Here is a 24,225-nt window from a genome sequence, read left to right as displayed (position 1 = left end):
CCAATCTCGAGCAGTAGCATCCCTAGCAATCTGCAATGCTCTGTTCATGATGTTGATGCAGGTTGCTGTTCTCTAGTTAGGGGTCACTTCAGCTAAGCTAAAGCCCAGGGTATCAAAGTGCATCACTGGGCTTCCTCTTAATGAGCAATCAATCCAAGCATTTATAGAAAAATAGGGGAACCTCAGGACAAGCATCTGAATTAAAGTTCTAGCAGTTTCAGCAGTGAGGAACTGAAACAGACAGGCACACGTGAGAAAAATTAGAACCCTTCAATGCCTGTTGGGGTCCACCCTCAAGGGAAAAGGTCGCACACTGCAGGAATATCACTTTAGTAGGTGTGAGGTTTCACAGGCACAGTACCTGTGACCTTTCATCAACAGTAGTGAAAAGCACGGACCTGTCCGACATGTCCAATGGCTGAAATACTGAACCAATTTGTACATCCAAGCTGCTGGTGAATGTGCTTCAATTTGGTCCCTCATGTAGTGTTTTTATAATGCTTGTGTTTAAGTGCATGTTTAGGTCTTTTGTGTTGATTCATATGTATGAGGAACCATCCTTTGATGCTTTCTGTGACACCTGGGTGTCAGTAAAGATTTGGCCCTTTTTGTGGGCTGGTTTCAAGCATCTAGAACTCTGATGTGAAGTTATGTGCGGGACCAATTGCATATGTTCTCTCATTTGACATGTTCTCCTGTTGGGCTAGTATTTTGTAAATATTTAGATGGAATATGTCCTGGGAGTGATGGAAAATGATGGTTCAACAAGAGAGATTGGGGGTTGATAAAAATAAGTGCGTATGGGAGGTTCGAGATGCAGCGGCTGGTTGACTGCTGAGGTTGAGAAAAGACAGGGCAAGAGAGTGATCTGTATACTACTTTAGGTTGTGTGTATGTTCAAGTAGGGGTATAACTGGAGATGGGCCTGTATGTATGAAATACAAAATAACAATAACGTTTGTACATGCAAGGGTGAGTGAAGGGTGTGCAGCAGTGCAGAGCACTTGTGATTGCAGTAGTAACAGGGTGAGCTTAGAGCAAGGAGTGTATTGCTGTATGGGAGTGTGCAATGGTGGTTGGAGTGGACAGGAAGGCCTGATTGCACCATGTGGGCTATGTGTAAAGGGGTGAACGTTGGTATGGATGGGCTGGAGTATGATGTCAACTTGAATGTGAACAGCAAGATGGCTGTAGATGGGGATGAGGATGTTACACAGTAGTGGATAATGATGACAATATGTTTGGTGCTGTACATGTTTTTGGCAGTATCGCTGAAGAATATGATATGGATGTTGATGGTAATGTGAACAATGACAGTGTTGTATAATTCCTTTATTCTAAACGATTGCATTTTACAATTCTACTTTGCTCTGCCATTCTTAGGTTTTAACAATTTAGATTACGTTTTGAAAATCTATAAATGTAGATATTCATGTTGACGGGCGTAGTGATAATGATATGATCTCAAATGAGTTATTGAGGGTGTGGATTATGATCGTCTTCAGGATAATGATGATTCTGTGGATAGTAAAGTGTGATGATGTGGAATGTGAGGGCAATATGCAGAGTGATGGCTATGTTAAGGCATCTGTGGCACAGGTGGCTTTGTGTGACTAAAGTTGATTGTGATGTGGAGGGAGAATTGTTTGTGTGCTAAGGGAAAAGTGAAAGTGATGGTTCGGTTGTTTTTTTAGAATGTTTGCATCGCATAGTATGAATGTTGGTATGGATCTTGTGGTTTTAAGTCACTTGGAAGGGTGAGCCATTGAAGATAGGGTACCATTGGGGTTAGAGAGTGCAGGTGTGGATAAGATAATTGTGTTATAGATAGGTTTGCATTTTGTGGTGTGATATCGTAGATGTTTGGATCTTGTCTGTGTTGTCTGGATGCACATAATTGGGCTGATGTCTAAGTGTTTGTGTGTGTGTGTGTATGTCATCGGATCCATTTTTTTTCATAGCGGGGTGTTTTTTTGCTGGTTTTTTTACCGCAGATTTTTTTGGGGAAAAAAACTCAACTTTTTTATTTTTTTATTTTTGGGGGGTTCCCCCCAACCTCCATCCCCTTTAATTTGTTATATATTCCTGAACACCCACACCCAATTTATATATTTTTCTAACCCCCCCCCAAAAAATCCGATGAGTTTTTTCGGCAAAAAATGTGTGGTAAAATACCCCGTGATAAAACATCCCACGATAAAATGACGTTGTAGCATGTCATCATTGGCTGTTCTGTGCTGAGGGTATGGTGCTAATTTCATGTGTTGAGGTTGTAAATTGAAGTTGTTGTGCAACCATGGGTATGGTAATTTTAGGGTTTGCTTAATGGGGAATGGGTGTTGGAAGTTGTCAGAACTGTTATTGTAGTGAATTGGATGATTGATGTGATGTTATGTTGGTGTAGTTTAATAGATGTGCTCTTCAGTAGAACAATGGTGAGGAGGTGGTATGAGAAGCACCCTGTATGTGTGTATGTTTTGGTGATATTTTGAGATTCTGAGTTTGATGTATGTTTGGCAGAGGTGCAGTAGATTCATTGCATACTCTACGTGTGGCATTATGATTCTCATTGATATGTGGTGACATTTCCCTGTGTGTGATATCTTGTAATGAAATGTCACAGATATATTATGTGTTTGGATGACAATGGGCGGGTGAGAGGAAGGAGTGCGTAAGAGAGAAGAATAGTATGAGAGACTGAGGGATGAGAGTAAACAGAGAGGAAAGAAGTGGGTTAGATGGGGAAGAGATAGCAGGAACATAGCAGTGACTGAGGAAGACAAGTGGTGAGATATGGAAGGTAAGGGATAGAGGACAACAGGAGAATTTTGTGAATAGAGTTAGGGAGATGAGGTCAGGATAACAGGAGATAGAGTACATTGTTCAATAGCCAATAATATTGCTGTGTGCTATTTTATGAAAGCTTTATACAATGCAGTTCTGCATTTAGATGGCTTTATTTAACAGTGGTTGGTCACTGGTGGCATGAATTTCATGGTGTTGGGCATTTGGGCGAGTGAAGGGAGTAGTCCTGGCAGGGCATATTTATAACTTCTCAATTTCTTCATGCCCAGGTTTTTATGTTGAGCCAATGATAATTTGTATGTTTCATGAAAGCACCATCCAGAGTGGTTGCTGATGCACATGTCTACAGAATGCCTGTCAAATTATATGTGTGTAATAGTATAGCTGTTGTGTTCACACAATGTGCCCAAGAAATTTCTATTCCAAAAATGGCTCAGCTTCGAACTAAATTTGCCTCAAACCTGAATTGTGATTTATTCACCCAGATCAAAGTATTCCTCCTCGACTTATGACATTTTAGAAAATGGATAATCAAAGGCATATCTTCAATAAGAACCACACCTAATATTCCTGCACATTTTTACAACAGAAGAAAGCTATGTTTTCTCTGCCCTTCATCGTAATAATGGCAATGATTGAATATGACATTACAGCACTCAAATGGTATAACTATGTCAATCGGGTTGTTCAGAACCTACTCTGGGTAATGGTTTTCAGAAGCCCACTTAAGTGGGGAACTAGCTTACCCCTAAGTCAAAGGGCCTCATTACACGGATGGCGGTAAGGATTTACCGGTACCGTTTTACCGGTACCGTTAAATCCTTACCGCCTTACTACGAGGTCCCTTTGCGGGTTGGTGAATTTAACGCCTGCTTTTTGCAGGCGTTAAAAACCAACCCGCAAAGGGACCCAGGGAGTTAATTACGGTACCCCAATTTGCGGTACCGTAATTAGCGCCTTCCCCATTCCCATTATACCCTATGGGGCAAAAATGGGAATGGGGAAGGGCAATGGTGGAAGGGGGAATTACCACCCCGCCGACCTTGGAATGTGGCGGTAATTCCCCTTTCCACCAAGGCGGTGGCAGTATTTTACCGGCATGAACCATGGCGCTAATAGCGCCATGGTTCTCCGCCATCCGTGTAATTAGGACCAAACTCTCAATGGTAATGTAGCCAAGCAGATAAACTTAAATGCCGGAGACAAGCTTGGCATGAAGTACACTTAACAAGAGCGAAGTCTGTTAATTACAGGCATATAACATAACATGTATTAAACACTTTGCCACAAGTTCGGCAAACTACTGGTATATACAATATCTATAAAACAAGTGTAGATCCACAGTTAGGTAACATCAACACTGGTTATCTCCCACTTTAGAATTAATCACAGTAAGGGTATATACATAATAAATTGGATAACGCTAGGGAGGAAAGGTTACACACAGTGTCATAAGTCTTAAGATTGCAAGTATATCTCGACACAGAAGAGCAATGCTATAGAAAGAAGTTCACCCCTAGCCTTTTAGAAGATGTGTTGCTTACAGGCAAGTAATCTTATCGTGAAGGTGTTTGAAAAATCGCATTGTAGAAAGTCTGAAGGCATCATGAAGTAGACACAGGCAACAGATTCAAAATTGGTTCTGAGAAGTTTTATTAACTTAAAAGGAAGGATGGAGTAAGTACTTGCCCTATGCTAAGGTGGGATTTGCCTACATAAAGAAAATTACGGATAATATGTGCAGGAACTCCAAATCAAATGTCTGTCTATTTCCAAAACCTATACTTGTCCTCACAACTAACTGTATACAATGTGTAGGGATGTCAGCATCAAAATGAAGTGTTAAAAGGGATGTTCAGAGCTTCTTCCAGCTCTTGGCCTAGGCTTAGGATCAGTTTCCTCCTCCCCAAGTTCAAAACAGTTCACAATATATTGGGGTTCCCTTTCCCAAGAGTTCAAATCATCCAGCTTTCAAAACAACACAGTTCCTTGGAACACTCTAATATCAATATTTTTCACCATTTCACATATGCAGTTCCCTTTCTACCATTCAAAATCACCTACAAGGTTGTTCCAAAATACAGGCTTCTTAATGTATACTTTTGTTGGCTTTTCCAAACAAAGACACTCGGTCTAGATGCAGTTGTCGGACCACACGGTCCACCCATTACAGGTCACACAACCAATACCCCGTCTTGACTGCTTCGACCAACTGTTTAGTTGATTCCCCAGAGTGGACCGCTTCTTACATTGTACCATGGCTTGGTTGGCCACCATACACTTTGCTACACTTTTCTGTATTCCTCTGGCTCTTGCCAGCACAGGTTTCATCTTAACCTGCAATTCCTGGACCCCTTTTAGCTCTAGGTCAATATTTCGATTCTCATTTCAGACCCTTCTTGGTATTCTCTTGATTTGCCAATAATTGTGTTTCATACAATACATTCTGTGGTATCTGCTTCATGCACCATTTGCTTTCACTCGACTCAGGAGTGTTCAATTTTACTCTGTGCGGCATTCAAATTGCAATAACTTTTTGTTTGGTATTCAAAAGTATTTGTTTTGCATTCAAAAGGTCCTTGCAATAATGTTCGATATTCAAAAGGACTTGTTTCAGCATTCAGTAGTACTTGGAATAAATTTAACTTTGTTCGATATTCAAAAGAACTTTGTTACAGGTTCCCGAAGTGCCCCGGTATGAGTTTTTCTCTAATTTCCACTCACCAGTTGTAAATGGCAGCTCCCATCTGCTTGTTGTACTTCCCGATGGGCTTCGCAACGCTCCTCATTCAGCTTTCCGATTCTCCATGCTTTGCCTTTCTCTCGCGGCATGCACAGATAGCATGTCTTGCTCTCCTCGTTTCCCACAGTAGCTGGGGTTTGTGGGAGTGCCAAAGCTCCTACTGTGTGTACCCTACAAGCAGATTAGCAGGAGCTCCAGAACCTTGTGCGGCCGTCCTCGCCCTCAGCGTCTCTCTCTCCACAATGACACAGCTCCCGGCACATGGGTCTCCAGCTCACTTCTCTCCAGCCCGCTCTCCTTTCTTCCATGCAGCAAACTTTGTATCTGTTAGGAGTGTTAAATGACCCCAGGTGTGAGTCAATAAGTCTAATTGCCGGACTCTGGCAAAACCCATTAGGTGGACATGCCTGGTTGTTCCACCTGTATGCTTCCATAGTCGCCTTCTTCATCTCAGTGACAGAGTGGTGTTTGGGACTGTCAAATATGATAAAAGAAAAATGTCTAACTCTGTGTTGTAGATCAGTGCAGGTTTCTTTGTAGAATATACACAGGCTGCTTGATTAAGGTTTTCAGCAACAGGTCATGCTCAGGTAGAAACCACAGGCAGGTTGAACACTACTCAATTTCAGTTCTAGAATTACAAGGTGTAATGAAGGCATGGTATCAAACAGTGAGACATCACTGTTCAAGAGTGTTTATTGAACTTCAACTGGGTTTGAAAAACGACTATCTAATCCTAAATCTAAAGATGGGAGAAAGCTACGACCATCAAATAATAATAATGCAGTCCTAGTCGAGTCTGTAAAAAAATAAAAGGGCCATTACTATTAAACCTATTGCCAATCCTTACTTCTAAATACAAATAGTGTGGAAAGTAATGTTATGTAAAAGAAATGTGTTCAGGGATTGATATGTCAGGATGTTCAAGGTGTTGGCTTCCCTTTCCCATGTTTTCCAAATGGGACAAGGCAGCACACTCGAGTTTAGCATACTCTCTGGCTTCTCTAACACAAGGATGCAGTTCAAAACCTAAATATCTGGCCCTTCTGTGCCAAAATCTCATTGCCATTCAAAGGGCCTCATTATAACTGTGCTGGCCTGGTAACAATGGTGCCAGTAAGCCTACCGGCACCATTGTTACCGGACCGGCACAGTACGACTCTAGGGGTGGGTGCCGTCCCGCCCACCAGGGTCAGACCAGCTGGGCAGGGTAGCACACGCTTGCAGAATTGTCATGGGAGCACCAGCACCATTGTTAACGGTGCCGGTGCTCCTGTGTCCCCATTCCCATGGAGTCCTACGGGCTCCATGGGAATGGGGATTACCAAAATTACCAGCGCCTGACTTCCCGGCCACTGGACTTGGAATAGCCCAGTGGCACCGGGAAGTCTGCTGCTGGTAATTCATTACGGGTATGGCGGCTACCCGCAGGACCAGTAATGAGGCCCTCTTATTTCAGAGGGCATGATGCAACAAAACAAACATTAAAGTTCCTTTCTTCTTAGGATTTCACATATTCAACTTCTCTGGTGATTTACTGTTCACCCCTTCCGCCAGGCTCAGACCCACTTTAACACAAAACCTTCAATTGGACTCCCGCCGCCGGTATCGGACACATTTATCTACTTTTCCAAACTTTCTCTACTTCATCAAAATCGAAGACTTTCGACTGTGCGTGGGATTTTGCTTGACCCGTCGCAGGACCCCTTTGATTCACAATTACTCATTCTCTTCTTGATATAACCCTTTTCTCACTTTCACTTTTGCCACTTCTCAGCTGGATACCTTACAGAGACCTTCGATTGGGCACCTATGTGGTGCCGGACCACTCTTTCAAAGGTATTGTTTGTTTTTAAAGTTTAATTACTCATCAGCAGTTCAAGTTTACTTGTGTCTCTTATCACATGCGTTTTAACAATATTTGTTCCAGCGTTCGCCATGCAATGTTGCTGCTTGCAATCTTTGCTTCAACACAGACCGGTCTTGTATCAGTCTCCCCAACTCACTGGCTGTGTTGATTTCACTGATGCTGCTTTGTTCTTTGAGCAAGTGATGGTACCACGGCGGCTGGTGCTTCTCCTCACCTTGATTATTGGTGAACCCTGAGCTGTAAAGAATAGTTGAAACTCTGTCTAAAGAACAACGTTTCAAGATACTTCTTTTTGTGACATCTTTTGACATTGAACTTGGGCAAAGGGAACCCTGAGATGCGTTGTGTTGCCCTAGAACTATATTGAACTTGGTTTAGGGCATCCTGATATTTTCAAAGGTGTGAAACTTTATTAATTCAAGTCCAGAAGAAGGTAAATTGAGCATTGTGATAAACTGTTTGGCACTTCGGGAAAAGAGGCTGGAAATAGCTCTGAACTTTACTTTTAGAACACTGTTTAATTTATGGTTATCATCCATGCACATTGCTTTGTCTTAGTTGTGAGGGTAAGCATATGCTTTGAACACAGACAGATTTTTCAGTTGAACTTATTGACGCAGACTTTTGTTTGTTTCGTTAGGTAGGGAAATCCCTCCATAGCATAGGGCGAGCTAAGCCTTAGTCCACCCTGACATTTTCTTTAATAAAAACCTTTTGTTATACATTTATCTGTTGTCTCTGTCTCCTTCCATGATGCCAACCTCACACCACACACTTGAATGTAAAATAGATGTTATTTTTGACAAACCATTCCTTTCCATCCTCCAACCCTTTTCCCCAGTAGAAAAATGTATTCTGCAGCATGTAATAGTCATTTGTGTTTTTTCTAACTTAATAAAATACTGAGGGTGTTCTAATAGCTTTATAAACCAACAGCTCGGACTGTACCAGGTAGTATGGTCCCTCATACCTTGTTAAGTTAACTCAGTCTTCTGGGCTCTTCATGCCTAGTAGGGCCCTCGCGACACATCTATAAAGCTATATTATGGTATAATTATTATGGCATTTATTGAGCGTGGACCTAGCTTTGAGATTCTATGTATAACGGAGCGCTTTTCAGAGGTAACAACAGAGCAGATATACAGTGTGGGGTAGGATACAGAGGGGCACAGAGGAGGGGTAAAGCTGTATATGGTGGTGGGGAGGAGAGGGGCGGATAGCGTCTAGCGAGTCAGGTGTTGTGGGGGCAACATGATGGTCTGGGGTTCGAGGGTGAACGACTCCTTGAAGAGGTGGGTCTTGAGTTCTTTTTCTGAATTGTAGGATCATGGGGCGAGTCTGATGCAGATGGGGAGGGATTCCATAGTCTTGGGTCATGGACAGAGAAGGCTTGTTTTCTGGTCCTTTCCTTTTTGTAGCAGCGGATTTCAAGCCTGCATGTGTCCTGGCTTCTGGTGGTGCACTGTCCACCAGAAATTTTCTCTGTAATGTAGCTGGGTGACTTCAGGATGACTGCCTTATAGATCATGCAGCAAGAATTGAAGTTGATTTCTGCATGCAGTCGGAGCCAGTGAAGGTCGATGAGGGCTGGGGTGATGTGGTCATATTGGCGTAGACCCTTGATGAGGCATATAGGGGCAGCCACTTCGCAGGGGAACAAAGGAGGATGATGGCAGGCTTTGAGAATGGCATTGCTCACATCCATGTGGCATAGAACCTGTGCTTGAATGATGGATGTAAAGCAGTCCCGACGGAGGAAGCCCTAGGGCCTCATTACGACCCGGGCAGTAAGGGATTACCGGTACCGGTAAGGGCACCGGTACCAGTAATCCCTTTTCCGCCCTATCACGAGTTCCCTTTGTGGGTCCTCCCTTAACGCCTGGTTCTACCAGGCATTAAGGACGCGACCCGCAAAGGAACTTTGGTGCTAAAAACGGTACCGCAATTTGCGGTACCGTTATTAGCGCTTTCCCCATTCCCATTGAGCCCTAGAGAGGCTCAAATGGGAATGGGGAAGGGCCCTGGTGAATGGGGAATTACTGCCCCCGACAACCTTGGAATGGGGCGGTAATAGCTCTATTCACCAGGGCGGAGTCGGTGTGGGTTTGGAGGCAGCCATAGTCTTTCTGCAGGAGGGAGAGCTGATAACAAGCTGTTGAGTTGGCGCAGGAGGTGAGCTTGAGTGTGAAGCCCTCAGGATTCATGGAAATCTACTACGTCTTGGTTTCAAAAAGCAACTCTACTTTTTTATAATTGAAAACACTGAATGCATTTTTAATTGATCACAAATAAAGTTCCATTTAATACCAAACTGCATGATTAAAGTTTTTTTTTTTTTTATGCCTAGAGAAATTCGATCAGAGTATCGAGTCAACACATGTTTTAAACCTTGCTGATGTTAGCCTTGCTCTTCCTCAGGTCTCTAGTACATATGTCTGATCTATGACTACAGTCCAGTCTGAATATCGATAACTGTTCTGTTTTCTTAATCTTTCACACAATATATATTTTTCTTAAATCATTCCTTATGGTCACAGATTAATGTTACATTTCACGTGATATTCTTCAACTATGTGTTGCTCGCACATAAGGCGAGTACATCTGGGAAAACACCAATTCTGATTTGGGACACCTTGCTGGTAAGTTCGACTGTGCGATCAATCTATGTGTGTCTTGAAGGAGAGGTGTTTGTTGATGTGGAACCCGAGGGACTTGCCGCAGGAGGTGAGTTTGGCTGTGAAGCCCTTAGGGTTCATGGTTGATAACCAGGTCTGTATGTCTGGGTGTTTGGTGTTGTTGGTGAGGAGTAGGAATTTGGTCTTGTAGGGGTTTCTCTTGAAGTATGCGATGGACATCCAAAACTGAATCAGCGAGAGGCAGGTTTTGAGCCTGTGGATGTCCTCGATGGAGTCAATCTTGTGTTATAGCTGTGTTGTTAGCGTATTGGTGGATGTGGAGGTTTTGTGTGGCTAGGAGGGCTCCCATTGGCTCCATTTATTGATTGAAGATCACTGGGAAGAGGATGGAACCCTGCAGGACTTCACAGGTGACAGAAAGCATTGGCTATCTAGAGGAGTCAAACTGCTGGTGGTTTGCGATGACACACAAGAAAAGATAATGCCTATGGAGTTGTCTAAAACTCCATATCCAAAAAACACAAAAGTAAAACAGACATCAAAACACATGAAAGAGTGGGGAAAAAGGCTCACACTCTTTCCAGGTTGAACCAGCGTAAGACAAGGTTGCTGATCCCTATGCGCTGATGTAGGGTGTCTGTGAGTGCCTGGTAGTGTACTAAGTCAAAAGCCACCGAGAGGTTGAGTATAACCAGGCGTCAGGGGTGGCCATCATCAAGGATGTTGAGGGTGTCGTCATCTGTCTGTATGGTGGCCCTCTCCGTGCTGCATCTGGGTCTGAACCAGGATTGGTAGGTTTGGTAGAGATTGTTGGAGTTGATGTGTTTCAGCAGTTGTGCGGCTACTGCTTTTTCAATGATCTTACATACGAATGGAAGATGGTTGATCGGGTGATAGTTACCTAGGTTGTCTGTTTCAAGAGTGGGTTTCTTTAGTAAAGGGAGGATTTCTCCTGTCTTTAGGGTCAATGGAAGGTGCCTTGAGTTAGGGAGCTGTTGATGACCTCCAGTTAGGGAAGAAGAGATTCTGGAGGAAGGGTCTTGAGGATGGATGCTGTCTGGATGCTGTCTGTACACGATGTGGCTTTGAGGGTGTCCAGGGTTTCTACCAGGCCCTGTCTATAGAGTGTTTGAACATTATCCAGGATGTGGAGATTTTGTGAGGGGGGTGTGAGGTGGGCCTGTGGATGCATAGCTGGTGTCTATGAGGTGGTAAATCGGGCTGATTTTGTCAATGAAGATGGTGGTGGATTTCTTGATGTAGTGCGGTGTGGCAGGGTCAGGTTGGGGGGTTGAGGCATTACTCAACCACTTTGAAGATGGCTCTGCTTTTGTTATTGGCTTCTGCTATAGTGTTCTGATAGTAGGAGGCCTTGGCTGTGTTGATTAGTTGTCTGCGGGTTGCTTGGAGTTCCTTGAGGAGCACCAGGTTGGATGCAGTCTTGGAGTGGTGCCAGGTTTTCTCTTGTTTCCTGATTACTCTTTTGCTGAGCTTGAGCTCTTGAGTCCAGGATGCGAGGTGTGTTGTTTCAGCAGCATGTGTCCGTTGATGGAGGCTGAGAGGGTGGCATTAAGTGCTTACAGTAAAGAGTCATTGTTCAGTTGGTGGTGTTCGATCCATGTGAGGTGGAGGTTGGTGAGGTCTTCCATGAGGACTTCCACTGGGAAGATCTTGAAGGATCTGAAGGTTTGACTGATGGGTTTCTGCTGGGAGTGCTTGACTGGGGTGGTGTGCTGGATGTTGAAAGGCATGACTAAGTGGTTAGACCAGTCAACCTTTTCCACCCCTTTAAGCTATCATGGGCTGTGAGGGCATGCTATAGCCTTCAAAAGCATGTTGGACAACAAGGAAGCATCCAAACAACATTTGTACTATGATACCAAAATAAGAGATGTTCAATCAAGTTAATGTAGATATAAGATTGTAATTGCACCAAAACGACAAATAAACTATTAGAACGTCTAGCCACTCAGCTCTGCAAGGGGATACACAAATACTCAGATCATGAACACCTTTGGGTGGAGGGGGCGATTTGGGTACGAAGTACAGTGGTATGCAGGTACATATTCTTTGTAGCATGTTTGAAATCATAAATATGTATTTTAAGATACAAAGTTGTGCCTTATCATTCGGGCTCATTGAAGAAGTCCAGAGGGACAGAAGCAACGTTTTATTTCTATAAACATCTTTATGGGTGTTAGGCAGAATTACATGCAGTACCCTTTGTGAACACTATACACAATTAAGACTACAGGTGTAAGCACAATCTCACCGTTGATATAAGTCTGTATTACCCAGTTTTGTGGTGGCAGGGCTGAGCAGCCAGGCTTATCTCAAGAGGAATGTGAGCAGTATAAGATGTTACACAAAGGACTTGTAATCACAGTGGTTCAAACAAACACTTACTCAAGGTTTCTTGGTAAAACAATATTAATTTATTTACACATTCAGTTGCAAAACATTCCACTAGCAATACGCAGCTCAATATCACACTATAATACACTTCAGTACTGAACTAATACGTTTCTGAACAAGTTAGGCTCCCCAGAGGTGAGAGCAAAATGACACTTCAGTAACTTCAAATGGGAGTAAAAGACACAACTTATAATAATTAACCACAATTACTTTCTTAGGCAGGTCAAATAGTTTCAGTTCACTACAAGAGGCATTTCAATTCAATAGCCCTGGGCCAAAGTCAATGGACCAGTGTCTTGGATAGGATAGCACAGTTCTGGTAGTAAACGTTTAAGTCTTTGCCAATGTTCTTAGAAGTAGTTTGCATGAAAAAGAGTTATATGTTGGGGTAGGAGCGATCAAGACTCCATAGTTGGGAAAGTTTCACAAACTTTCACCGCAGCAGAGAGGATTTCTCAACTGCATTTGCACAGTACCTCTGTAATGAAGAAAAGCTGTAGCTGAGGCAATTGTTCCTGGCAGTTCCTGCAGATCTCGCTCTTCCTGGGCCTTAGTCATGGGGACAAGACGGAGGACATTGCAAGGGACCTGCACTGCACGGGTACAGATCCACAAGCTTGTCAAAATGTTGGTTTAAGGTGTGAGTGCCTTAAAGTCCACAAGCTGCTATCCTTCTCACTGGCTATCCAGTTTTCAACAGCACTCTGAAGAAAATTCGACCAGTGTAGAGACGATTTCCAGGTGGCTTGCACGTTGCTTGTTCCCACCAGCTCAAAGGAAGAAGTCGTCTTTAAGGGGCTTCTCTGTCGAGGCAGTTTCAGGTAATTCGGTTCGGCAGCAGGGCTTCACCGGGCAAACCAACGGTCCAGGAGTTGCAGCAGTTGTCTTCCTTCAGCTCGTCTTCGGTTCTTTCGTTCCAGTGGTCGACTCTGTCTTCCAAGTCCCAGAGACCTGCTTTTAAACAGTTTGCTCCCAGTCATTCCAGCCTAGCTGTCACTCACCCAGCAGGGTGGTTGTCCTTGCCGGACAGTCAGCCAGCCAATCAAGCCAGAGTGCATTTGGGTGTCCTAGGAGACTAAGCACAGGGAGTTTCAGGCACCTCCCTCACATCCTGTCCACCCCAGGCACTCAGACGCCAAGGGCGGACTTCAGTCCTAAAGCCCGCCAAAGGCTGACAAACAAAGGGACCAAACCGGGTTGGGCGCTCAGAGACAAACACTATAAGGACCTTTACAAAAAGAAATGGTGGAAAAAGTCGATCAGATCCTGTTTTTACACAGGGTGCTCAGACGCAATCTTGAAAAACATGGATCTGGTGGATTTCAGTTACTGAAGTGTTTAAACGTGTTGCGGTCAGGAAAATGATGGTAATACCACTGCCACCAGCCATTCTGAGAGGAAAGGGTAGCATTTGAGTGCTGCATGAGTTTTCTAGGCATAGGGAATACTAGGTATTCCCTCCAGCACTCTGCTGTAAGGCATTGTGTGCTGGGTCTAGCAATTCAAAGAGACTAGCAAATTCAATTTAACTTTACATTCACTGGGAGACAGTTGTCATCCCAGAGAAGGCATTTAAACCTTGTAAAATCTGAAAAACATCCCTGTGCCACTGCATGGAAGGTGCTGTGTGACACACAAGAAAAGATAATGCCTATGGAGTTGTTTAAAACTCCATATCCAAAAAACACAAAAGTAAAACACACATCAAAACACATGAAAGAGTGGGGGAAAAGGCTCACACTCTTTCCAGGTAAAAATGAAAGACCTAAAAAGCCAGCAGATTTGCTGGGGGTCTCAACAGATAAGGGAAATTAGCACATTTTTGAGAATTCTCCCTAACAATGGGGTGCAAAAGCATGAAGCTGGCCACCAGAATGTTTTCGGGTGAGTAGAGCCTGATTTAAGCTAGTTGAGCAATGTTGACAAACTGCTACCAGCGGGCAAGTGAACAAGTGGCCCGGCTCAATGAACCTTCTAACAGGTGACAATGTGCAGATCCACACATGGATGTGGGTCTGCATACATGGTTTGAAGGCTTGATTGCGGACATGCAGTGATTTAACTTCTTCAGTGACTCATTCGCCCCAATGACACAATTTATTTCCGCAATTTATTTCTGCAGTGACAATTCAATTGCATCTCAACGAAGATGGGGGAACAGGCCGTTTGTAATCTGTTGGTGCCTCAAAGGTGCTTAAAGTAATTTGAAAATGTAGAATGTCAAAAGCAGTGACTCAAGGTGCTCAAGCCAGCTTGCATGATGAGTACCTCCTGTCCTTCCTCTGTACTCTTTCGCGACCTCTGCGTCTCTCGCTCACTCACTATTCTCCCCTCTGGCCCGACTCACTCTGCAGGGCATACTCTGGATGTCCTGATATCCTCAAACCTTCCCCTCTCTGATCCTCTCTCCACGCCTCTCTCCTGGAGTGATCACGGTCTCCTATCCTCCCACCTCACCCTCCCTACCCTTCAGACCAAGCTACCTCCATCCCTGCCATCTACCTTCTCGGTCATCCGACCCATGAAGCGCGTGTCAGTTGAGGCTTTCGCCAGCACCTTCTCAGCCCCCTCCCCTTTGGCTGACTCCCATCCTGACACAGCCCTCTCCATGCTCCACTCCGCCATCTCTGATACTCTTGATACCCGTGCCCCTGTCATGAGAATCGGCCTGAAGCCCAAAGCCAAGTGCAACACCTGGTACGACTCCGACCTCGCCACCCTAAAACGTAATTGTATGGTGGCAGAGAGGAAATGGCGTGCTTCAGGTACATCCTCTGACAAACTGGCCTGCTGCCTGCTGCAAAGGCAATACCGGCTCTCTGTGCAAACCAAGAAGAGAGCTCATATCCAAGCCCGCGTCTCTGCGGCATCTAACAACTCGGCTGAACTCTTTAGAATCTGCAAAGAACTGGTCAATCCTGCCGCAGTCTCTACTTCCCCTGTCCCTTTCCAGGCCCTCTGCACTGCACTGGCCTCTCATTTCATCTCTAAAACTCAGGACATCTTGTCCACACTCTCCACCTATTCCCTCCTTTCCCCTACTTCCAGCTCTTCCTCTGGCCTCCTGCAGCCATTCCTCCTCCCTCCTTCTCTTCCTTTCCCCTTTTCTCCCCAGACGAGGTTTCTAGACAAGTCCGATCTATGAGAGTTTTGTCAAAACAGGTTCACCCCTGTTCCTCCAAAACTATCTAGGACCACATCGACTCCCTGGCTCCTGCCCTGGCTGATTTCTGCAACCACTCCTTCGTCACCGGAGTCTTCCCAACCCCCTTGAAGCACTCCCTTCTGCACCCTCTTTTTAAGAAACCCTCTGCCGACCCCTCTTGCCCGGCTAACTATCGCCCAGTTTCCATTACTCCATTCCTAGATAAGCTCCTGGAGAAATTGGCCATCTCCTAGCTTAATCTCCACACCAAAGCTGTTGGTTGTTTTCATGACCATCAGTCTGGCTTCAGAGCTTCCAGAAGCATGGAAACTGCTCTCCTGAACATCCGTGAAGACCTGCTCTCCAATCTTGACTCTAACACCCCTTGTGTCCTCATGTTGCTTGATCTCTCTTCTGCCTTTGACACTGTCAACCATGCCATCCTGCTCAACCGGCTCTGTGATAACCTGGGAATCACTGGTCAGGCTCTGGTGTGGCCGACTTCTTTCCTCTCCGACCAACCCTCCCAGGTCCAACTTGGGTCCTTCCTCTCTGATACCTTTTTCTCTACCTGTGGTGTCCCTCAAGGATCTAACCTCTCTCCCTGGCTGTTCAACCAATACCTGGCACTCCTTGCCCACCGCATCACCGCTCTCTGCCCAAATTTCCAGTGCTATGCGGATGATACCCAGCTCATTTTCAGGCTTCGCTCAGCCTCCTCCTCTCCTTCCCTCATCTCTGACTGTCTTTCTGCTATCCAGGAATGGTGTGCCGCCAATGACCTCTGCCTTAATGCCAGTAAGACTGAGATTCTACTCATCGGCACACCCACTGCCTCCTTCCCTGCAGCTCTCTGGCCAGCCTCTCTTGGCCCTCTTCCGGCTCCCACCTGCAAGGCTAAAAACCTCAGGGTCATCTTCGAGTCCACTCTTTCCTGCTCTCCTCACCTCTCTGACGTCTCTAAGAAGTCACACTACCAGTTGCACCTCCTCAGAGGTATTCTTCCTTTCCTCTCCTTCCCCCAGAAGCTCACCGTCTCCAGAGCCCTGGTTCTCTCTAGCCTGGACTATTGTAACAGCCTCTATCTAAATCTGCCTGCCTCTACTCTCTGCCCTCTTCAACTTATCCAGAACAGGACTGCAAGACTTATCCTTGGATTCAAGCCCAGGGATCATATCTCTCCAGGACTGAAATCCCTACACTGGCTCCCCGTGGCTGCGAGGATTAAGTTCAAAACCCTTTGTATTGTCCACAAGGCCTTCTGGGGCCTGGGCCACATTATCTTCAAATCTCTCTTCCCAAATATCTTCCTTCTCACGCTCTTCGCTCATCCGCCTCCAACTCCCTCTGGGTCAGTCGCTTCTCCAAGCAACGGGTTGGTGGTAGATCTCTCTCTTCAGCAGCGGTCTCCCTCTGGCACAGCCTTCCTGCCTCTCTGAAACTTGAGGAGAACCACCTCCGGTTCCGGAAGCACCTCAAAACCTTCCTCTTTGCCTCTGCCTTCTCTCCCTCTATCCCCTGCTGAATACCTGGCTGCAACTGCACTGGTCACCTGGCCACCCTCTCTGATCTTGGGTCCAGGCCCTGTCAGCTGCACACATGCACTGCCTCCCTGGCAACCCCCTGGACTGTTTTCTGCATCCCTACAGTCCCCCTACCAGCACTTATGTCTGCACTTACCCCGCACTTGCCACCAGCTGCCCGTTTCATTATCTTATTTATTCTATTATCCTTGTACTGCACTTTCCCCTATCCCCTCCCCCACGCACTTTCCCTCTCCCTTCTTCCCTGCACTTGCGCAATTTGAATGACACCTGGCCTAGTAGGATCGTTGTCTGTCTTCCCCTTGTTCCCCCCTCCCTGCCTCGTCGCGCCTTGAAACACTTGTGTATAGGCCCGTTATAAATGCCATATCATATCATATCATATCATATCATATATCAGAGGCCACTTTCTCTGGACCTGGGGTGCTATGAGGCCCTATCCAGGTTCTCTGGGGAATGGATCATTTCTTCATCTGCCTTTCTCTGCCAGGAGCATTGCCAGGAACACTTACTGTTAAGGAGTTAAGTAGGCACAGTCCCAGCAACCAGTGTTGCATCATCAGGCCGACTTTTCAAGCAGCATGACACTTCAAGTGTTCCTCTGAAGCAGGTAGGTTAAAGGTCTGTACTGTCCTTAAAGATCTTTATCTTGGCTGGGAACTTTGCACAAACATCACCCCAATATGGTTCTATTAAAAGCTTCTTTAGAGAGAATTCTTAAGGATATTTCTTCCAGGTGATTCCAAAGATGATTCCATTAAGGTTTGGAAGGCCCCCACATCCCATTTATTAATTTTGCTGCAGCAGAGTAGTCCATTCCAAGTCTTCTTTAAGGGGGATGTTACAAGTGTTTGGCCTTCTGTTCTCACTTCACAGAGTGCCTTGTCTGCAGAAAGTTGGGAGAGGTCAGGAGAAGGACGTCTGATAAAAGAATTTTCATGATGGTAGGACCCTTCACCTGAGCTAAGATCCTCCCCTAAACTATACTATACTTGCCCCTCTCCTTCCTGTATAATATCACAATACACCAGTGATTATTCTCCAGCATGACATCCACACTGTTTTGACAGCGCTCCCTTCGAAGCATTAGTTCCCATACTTCACGCTGGATGTATGTTACGCTCCTCTGTGAATCTGTCAAGCATTCCCAGCAGAGATCAAAGGATTATTCAGGGCTGGGCCGAAATGTGTGTGTAAAACCACCATCCCCATACAGAAATACACAAAAACTCTTACAGCGGCAGGAGTCACATGACCCCAATTGATGAATACATGACAGAAAATGTATGCCTTTCATATTTGTACCGACTGATAAGCCATTAGATAAAACTAGGCATAGTTTAATATTTATATTTTACTAAAGTACTGCCACAAGGTCTTGGAGATAGAGAGTTATATATAAGTTGAATCATAGCTGCACAATGTTAAAAAAGAGCCCAGGGCTGTTGGAATTAATGTAATGAAAGCTGCCTGTTTTCTTAAATACACATGTTGCTCTTTGGCTCTTTAGCTGCCATGTTGCCAAAAACACATTTTAGCTGCTGGTGCATTGGTAGAGAGGGCCCAGGGAAGGTACATATGTTGGCACAATACTTTTGTTATCGTGATACATTGGAAACTGAGGCCTGGCTAGCAGAACTCATCTTCTGGGGGAGAAAACCAGCATCATTTTGCACAGCAAAATCCAAAACATCAGACAAGTACACAATAAAAGATTGTCATTCTGTTACTCCAACTTCTACACCAAAAACACACTCTGACAAACTGAACCTGTGGTCTTAAATAGGACTTTGGACCGTACCTGCTGGCCTACCTCTGGTGAAAGAGAATATGTCTGTGTTAGCTGGGATGGGGACTGGCTTTTGGGCTCTGCTCCTGGGATGACATACATCTCTGATGTGGGACTTGGTTTTGCTACACTATGAGGGAAGTGCTAACACCCATCTATGTTAGATAAGATCAGCACACATCACCGATGGTAGAATACTTTTAAAGTGTAACCTTATCTGTGTCACATGATATATTATGATATTCCGTCATAGTAGCATCAGAATATGTAAGGTTAAATGGAATTTGGCAGAAGAAAATACAAACATGTTTTGCTCTATAATTTTTATTCTCATCCATAGAAGTTCACAGGATGTGGCATACAACTGATATGAAGAAATCTGAATATTCATGCCAGATTTGGCAACGTTTTGACATTCTAAAATGATTGGGGGGGAAATAAAGGTGTTTTTCTTCTAGGTTTCCAGGGAACCTGAAACATGCATAATTGATCCTGCAATATTTCAAAATTGTCTTAATAATTTTCAGATGATTGTCACACACCTACGCCGGAAAACAATAAAATGACGGTTTCTGTGGCATGACTAAAGGAAAAACAACTAAGGCAACATTGTTCAAAATGATATGACGCCTCTTGTGTTTTACATGTCCATACTTTTCATGAGCACCCATGGTAGGGGAGCCAACCAATCCGTTTGCTCAGAATGCGGGGTGAAACTGCTAATCTCAGCCCGCGTTCCTTGAAGCCTGCTTGCTGCTTCCCCCACCCCACACGGGCAACTTGCCCCCCATCCTCCCTTACGTTTTTTGTTTTTTTTACTTACACCCGCTCGCTAACTACCTTTGGTTTTGGTGGGTGCAGGAAACACCACCCCTGCTACTTCCACTGTGCTCCCTCCAGGCCACCACGGAAATGGAAGAGGGGCTACGCAAGGAACCTCGCCTTCCATCTCCGTGGCGGCCATCTTCGTACAGTATTTCGCTTGAATGAATGCCACATAGCGTGGCATCCCGTTCATTCAAACAAAATACACTGCTGACAGCACCCAGCTTATTGGATTGCCAACCCAGGGTGATGATAGCGTTAATACCCTCTCTGGCATGCCGGATCACGTGTTATTGGCCCAGGGACTCTTCACTGGGGCCTTTAATTGTTTAATTCGGAGCCCGATAACGCCCGACCCAGGCCACCAAATCGGGTGTTAATGCTTAATTATTGGAAGTTGCCTGTTTGTGAATGATCATTAAGAATGATCTGGGGTTTATAGCCCAGAAACATTCTAGCATTTGGTAACAGTCCCTGAGCATCGGAAATTGTGAAATGTACTTGGTCATTGAAACTTACAAGTACGTAGCAGCACAGAGGCAGCTGCAATCTGCGCCTGTCTGTGTTGTCTTCCCCAGGGAGTGCATTCGTGATCTGCATTGGCAGGACAGTGGTTGTTCAGTAAACTTAAAAGTTTATAACATATATACAGTCCTGATGTGTGTGGCTTACACAGTCACCCATATTTTATTGAAATTGCCAACACTTTTATTTTATTTGCAGACAGTTGCAATATATTTTACTAGGAACACAGTGTACAGTGCAATATTAAATACAAATTAATATCCAGACATTCAAAATCGATTTCATGCATAGTATTTAAAACATATTGATCCAGTTAATCATTGCTCTCATTTAATAGATGCAACACTATGTTTTGCAAATGTCAAAGTAATAGAGCCATAGCCTAAAACACTTGAGGGTCTTGTGTGGTGTGACTTTTCTAAGAATCACATATTTTGCAGCGTGATATGACACGTTCTTATCGGGAGTCATACGTCATGTGTGAAACAGTGCTGACTAAAATGCTATGCTTCAGACAACCTGTCTGTCCAAATAGTAATACATTCTTTTAAAATGTCATCACTTTGCTTTATTTTCAATTCATTTTAGTGAAAGAGGCCATGGCACCCATCAAGTTTAACAGATGGGGCCTTCCTGACATAAACCACGAAACTATGGAAACCAGTGAACCAGGAGTGTTTGCAGGTGGTGACATTGCTGGCCTGGCTAATACAACTGTAGAATCAGTGAATGATGGAAAGCAGGCATCGTGGCACATACATAAATATATCCAGGTAAGTTGCGTTAAACATGTAAATACACAATGCATTTATTTATGTACTTATAAGTAGGTGAGCATATGTGTAAATATGTTTTTGTGTGTGTATGATACATTATACTATACCATCGCAAAAATGTATTTAAGGTTACATAGAACTTTTCAGAAGTAAACACCTGTTTTGCTTTGTAACTTGTATTCTCATCCATTCTCATCACAAGTGATCTGTCCAAGTTTGAAGCTTTCTACCAATCTGGTAAGTGGTGTGAGCATCTAAAATGATTTCAGGGGAAAAAGCAAGTTTTACTTTATGGTTTACAGAGAGCCTGAAAAATGCATTATTTAGTCCACAATATCTGAAAATGGTCTAATTTATAATTTTAGATGTGTGTCACACACCTGGTCTGAAAAACAATAGCATTGCACCATTCAAACTCGAGATAGGCCAAAACATTAATTAATTGGTTTCACCATGCAGGTGTGAGGCTCGGAAGAAGTCCAAGAAAAATAGGAAGTGGAGCCACTAAGTACGGCAACCTTGCCGTCTATTGAACATTTCCCCAAAGCATATTCTTCAATGTAATTGAGCGTTCACAATTGTGTGGGAAAGAGGACATTCTCCAGTCAACAGAACATCGATGCAAGCTGTAAACCGTTAGTCACAACATGTTTACAACATGTACTTTTCTGTTTTAATTTCCTAAGGTGTTTTCATAACATACCACGATTGTTCTAATACATCCTCAAAATAATACTAACACACAACAGTTAATCATGAACACCAACACATGTTGCAATGCTAACAGGTGCTGCCTGATGTCCTTAACCGAGTGTGTGCTGTTTACAGGCACTAGCTGTGATAGTTGCCTGTATCACACAGACGTTTTCGAGGCTGTTAGTGTCTGTGCACAGAGGTCTAGGAGAACAAACAGAAAAAAAAAGTGTGGATCAAAAGTGGGGTTCTGTGATCACTAAACAGTGATACGAGAAAGGAAAAGTTAGAGTGTCCTGTATAACCAAACAATCCTTGGTTATCTGTGAAGCCACAGGTGCAGGCACAATCAGTTTCTGTATTTAGCCAGGCCATCTTACACTCAAGTTTAAGAAGCATTGTAGTTCAATCAGTGGGGTTGGAGTTATGGCCACTCATTTAAATATGGACAGCTTGGTCTTCTCAGACATACTACAATAAATTAGTAGGTTAGGGTACTCACGGAATATAGTATAATGTGGTGCAACTATTATTCCGTTTAAAATGTTGCCTCAGTTTTTTGAAGGGTGATGCACACAGCGGAGCATGAAGCATGCAATGTATTGATAGTGATATTTTATTTCTATCGCGCTCATACACAAGTGTTTCAGAGCGCGACAAGGCAAGGGAAGGGGAACAGGGGAGAACAAAAACAACGATCTTACTAGGCCCAGTGACATTGAGAACGTGCAAGTGCAGGGTAGAGGGGGAAGGGGGAGAAGTGCGTGGAAGGGGGAACAAAAGGAGAGTGCGGAGCGAGAAGGAAAAAAAAATAAAATAATAATAAATAAAAAGGCAACAAACAATGGGAGTGCAGCCAGCAAGTGGCAAGTGCTGGGTTTATGGCAGCAGGCCATGTAGGTCTGAAAGTGCAGGAAGAAAAGGGGAGGGCTGTATGGGTACAGATACTGACCCCAGTGCAGGGGTGGCCCGGAGGCAGTGCGTGAGGGTGGCAAGATGAGCAGGTACCTGGGCCCGGAGGACAGAGGGTGGCCAGGTGCATGGTGCCGAGGGAGAGTAGAATCAACAGGGGAGAGGAGAGGAGAAGGCAGAAGCAAAGAGAAAGGTTTTGTGGTGCTTCTGGAACCGGAGATGGGGCTCCTCAAGTTTCAGAGTGGCAGGGAGGCTGTTCCAGAGGGAGGCCCCAGCCGCATGGGGCCAAACATCAATGATACAGCGTATCTCACAAAAGGGAAGCAGGCAGTTAATCATTGTACAAAGAAAGGTTTTGTGACGCTCACCACATTCAAATGAGGTTCAGATGTGTGGCCTCCCCAGGGTTTTAAGGCTCAGAAGAACACACAAAGTGAAACATATAGTCACACAAATATCCACTGCCTCAACATCATAACCGATAGAGACATTTCCAGTAAGTTCGGAGCAACCAAACCAAATAATAGTATACCATGAAATTAAAAATATTCATCATAACACACAAGATGACCTGACCCACCCAACATGTAGAAGGGTCCCTGTTCATGAGCAAGCTGTAGGGACAGAGGGACAAGATTAGGTGGAAATAAGAATGCAGCACAAAATGAAAAAAGTTCCATGAACAGACAAAATGGTCAGTCAGCTCCAAAATTCAGCTTTGGTGCAGTGAGTGGTCAATAGGCTCAAAGAATCACATAAAATGTAATGCATTCAATAAAGGAAAACAACTTCTGACTTTCATTGGTGTAAGGTGGGTACTGGGCCTGACCTCAGGCTATGCGGAGGGGCTACTTTGCATGTTTTGGCAGGCAGTGGGACCCCAGGCAAAGTGGCCATTGGCCATGGCTGCAGGACATGGCCAGTGCCCCAAGGAAGCACAAAAGGTTAAAATGGCTGCTGGGCCTGATGGCAGGCCAGGATCATCCTCTACTTCACGTGGGTTGGCAGGGCCTGGGGCATGTCCATGTAAAGTGGCTTCTGGCAATTCTTGCATGCCAGACCCAGCAGGTACTTTTAGATATCTTGGAAGGGACTGTGGCATGGCCAAAAGCAATGTCCTAGGCAAAATTGCCATTCAACGCGGTCTCAGGCTGTACCAGTTCCCCATGGATCTGCAATGGGCTAACATAGCCACTGGACCTGGCTACTTCAAGTGGCTTTGCGGGGTCTGGAGCATTAGCCAAAGGCTATGTAATGGGCCTAATAGATGCTGGGCTATAAATGTGAAATGGGGGAAAATTGAAGAGTGGTCCTAATCTCTGGTCTTGATGGATCCTCCTCAGACTCCCCCTTTTGTATAGTTAAATTGTGAAAATGGGAGCCATGGGCAGGGGGACAAAAGGTTTCTATGTAGTAGCAGAATTTTCCAGCAAAACCAACCCCTCAGTGATATCAATCCCAACTTGAAACTCAGTGTTGAAATTGGAATGCATCAGAAAAGTTTAAAGCTTTCCGCCAAATCAAGGCCATCATAGAATCCCACCCAA

General features: G+C 44.6%; 1 protein-coding gene across 1 annotated transcript in view; it reads left to right on the top strand.

The window, feature by feature from the left end:
• DPYD (dihydropyrimidine dehydrogenase) overlaps positions 1 to 24,225 on the top strand; it is a 3,651,715-nt gene that overhangs the window by 1,939,568 nt on the left and 1,687,922 nt on the right. The window contains exon 12 of the mRNA XM_069641531.1: positions 20,886 to 21,070. Within this exon, the coding sequence (XP_069497632.1) occupies positions 20,886 to 21,070 (185 nt within the window). The remainder of the gene's footprint in view (positions 1 to 20,885; positions 21,071 to 24,225) is intronic.

This window comes from Ambystoma mexicanum, chromosome 1q (genome assembly GCF_040938575.1).
Source record: "Ambystoma mexicanum isolate Mex_15411 chromosome 1q, UKY_AmexF1_1, whole genome shotgun sequence".
Lineage (NCBI taxonomy): Eukaryota > Metazoa > Chordata > Amphibia > Caudata > Ambystomatidae > Ambystoma > Ambystoma mexicanum.
Note: the sequence above shows the minus strand (reverse complement) of the source record. Positions and strands in the feature narration are given on the sequence as shown.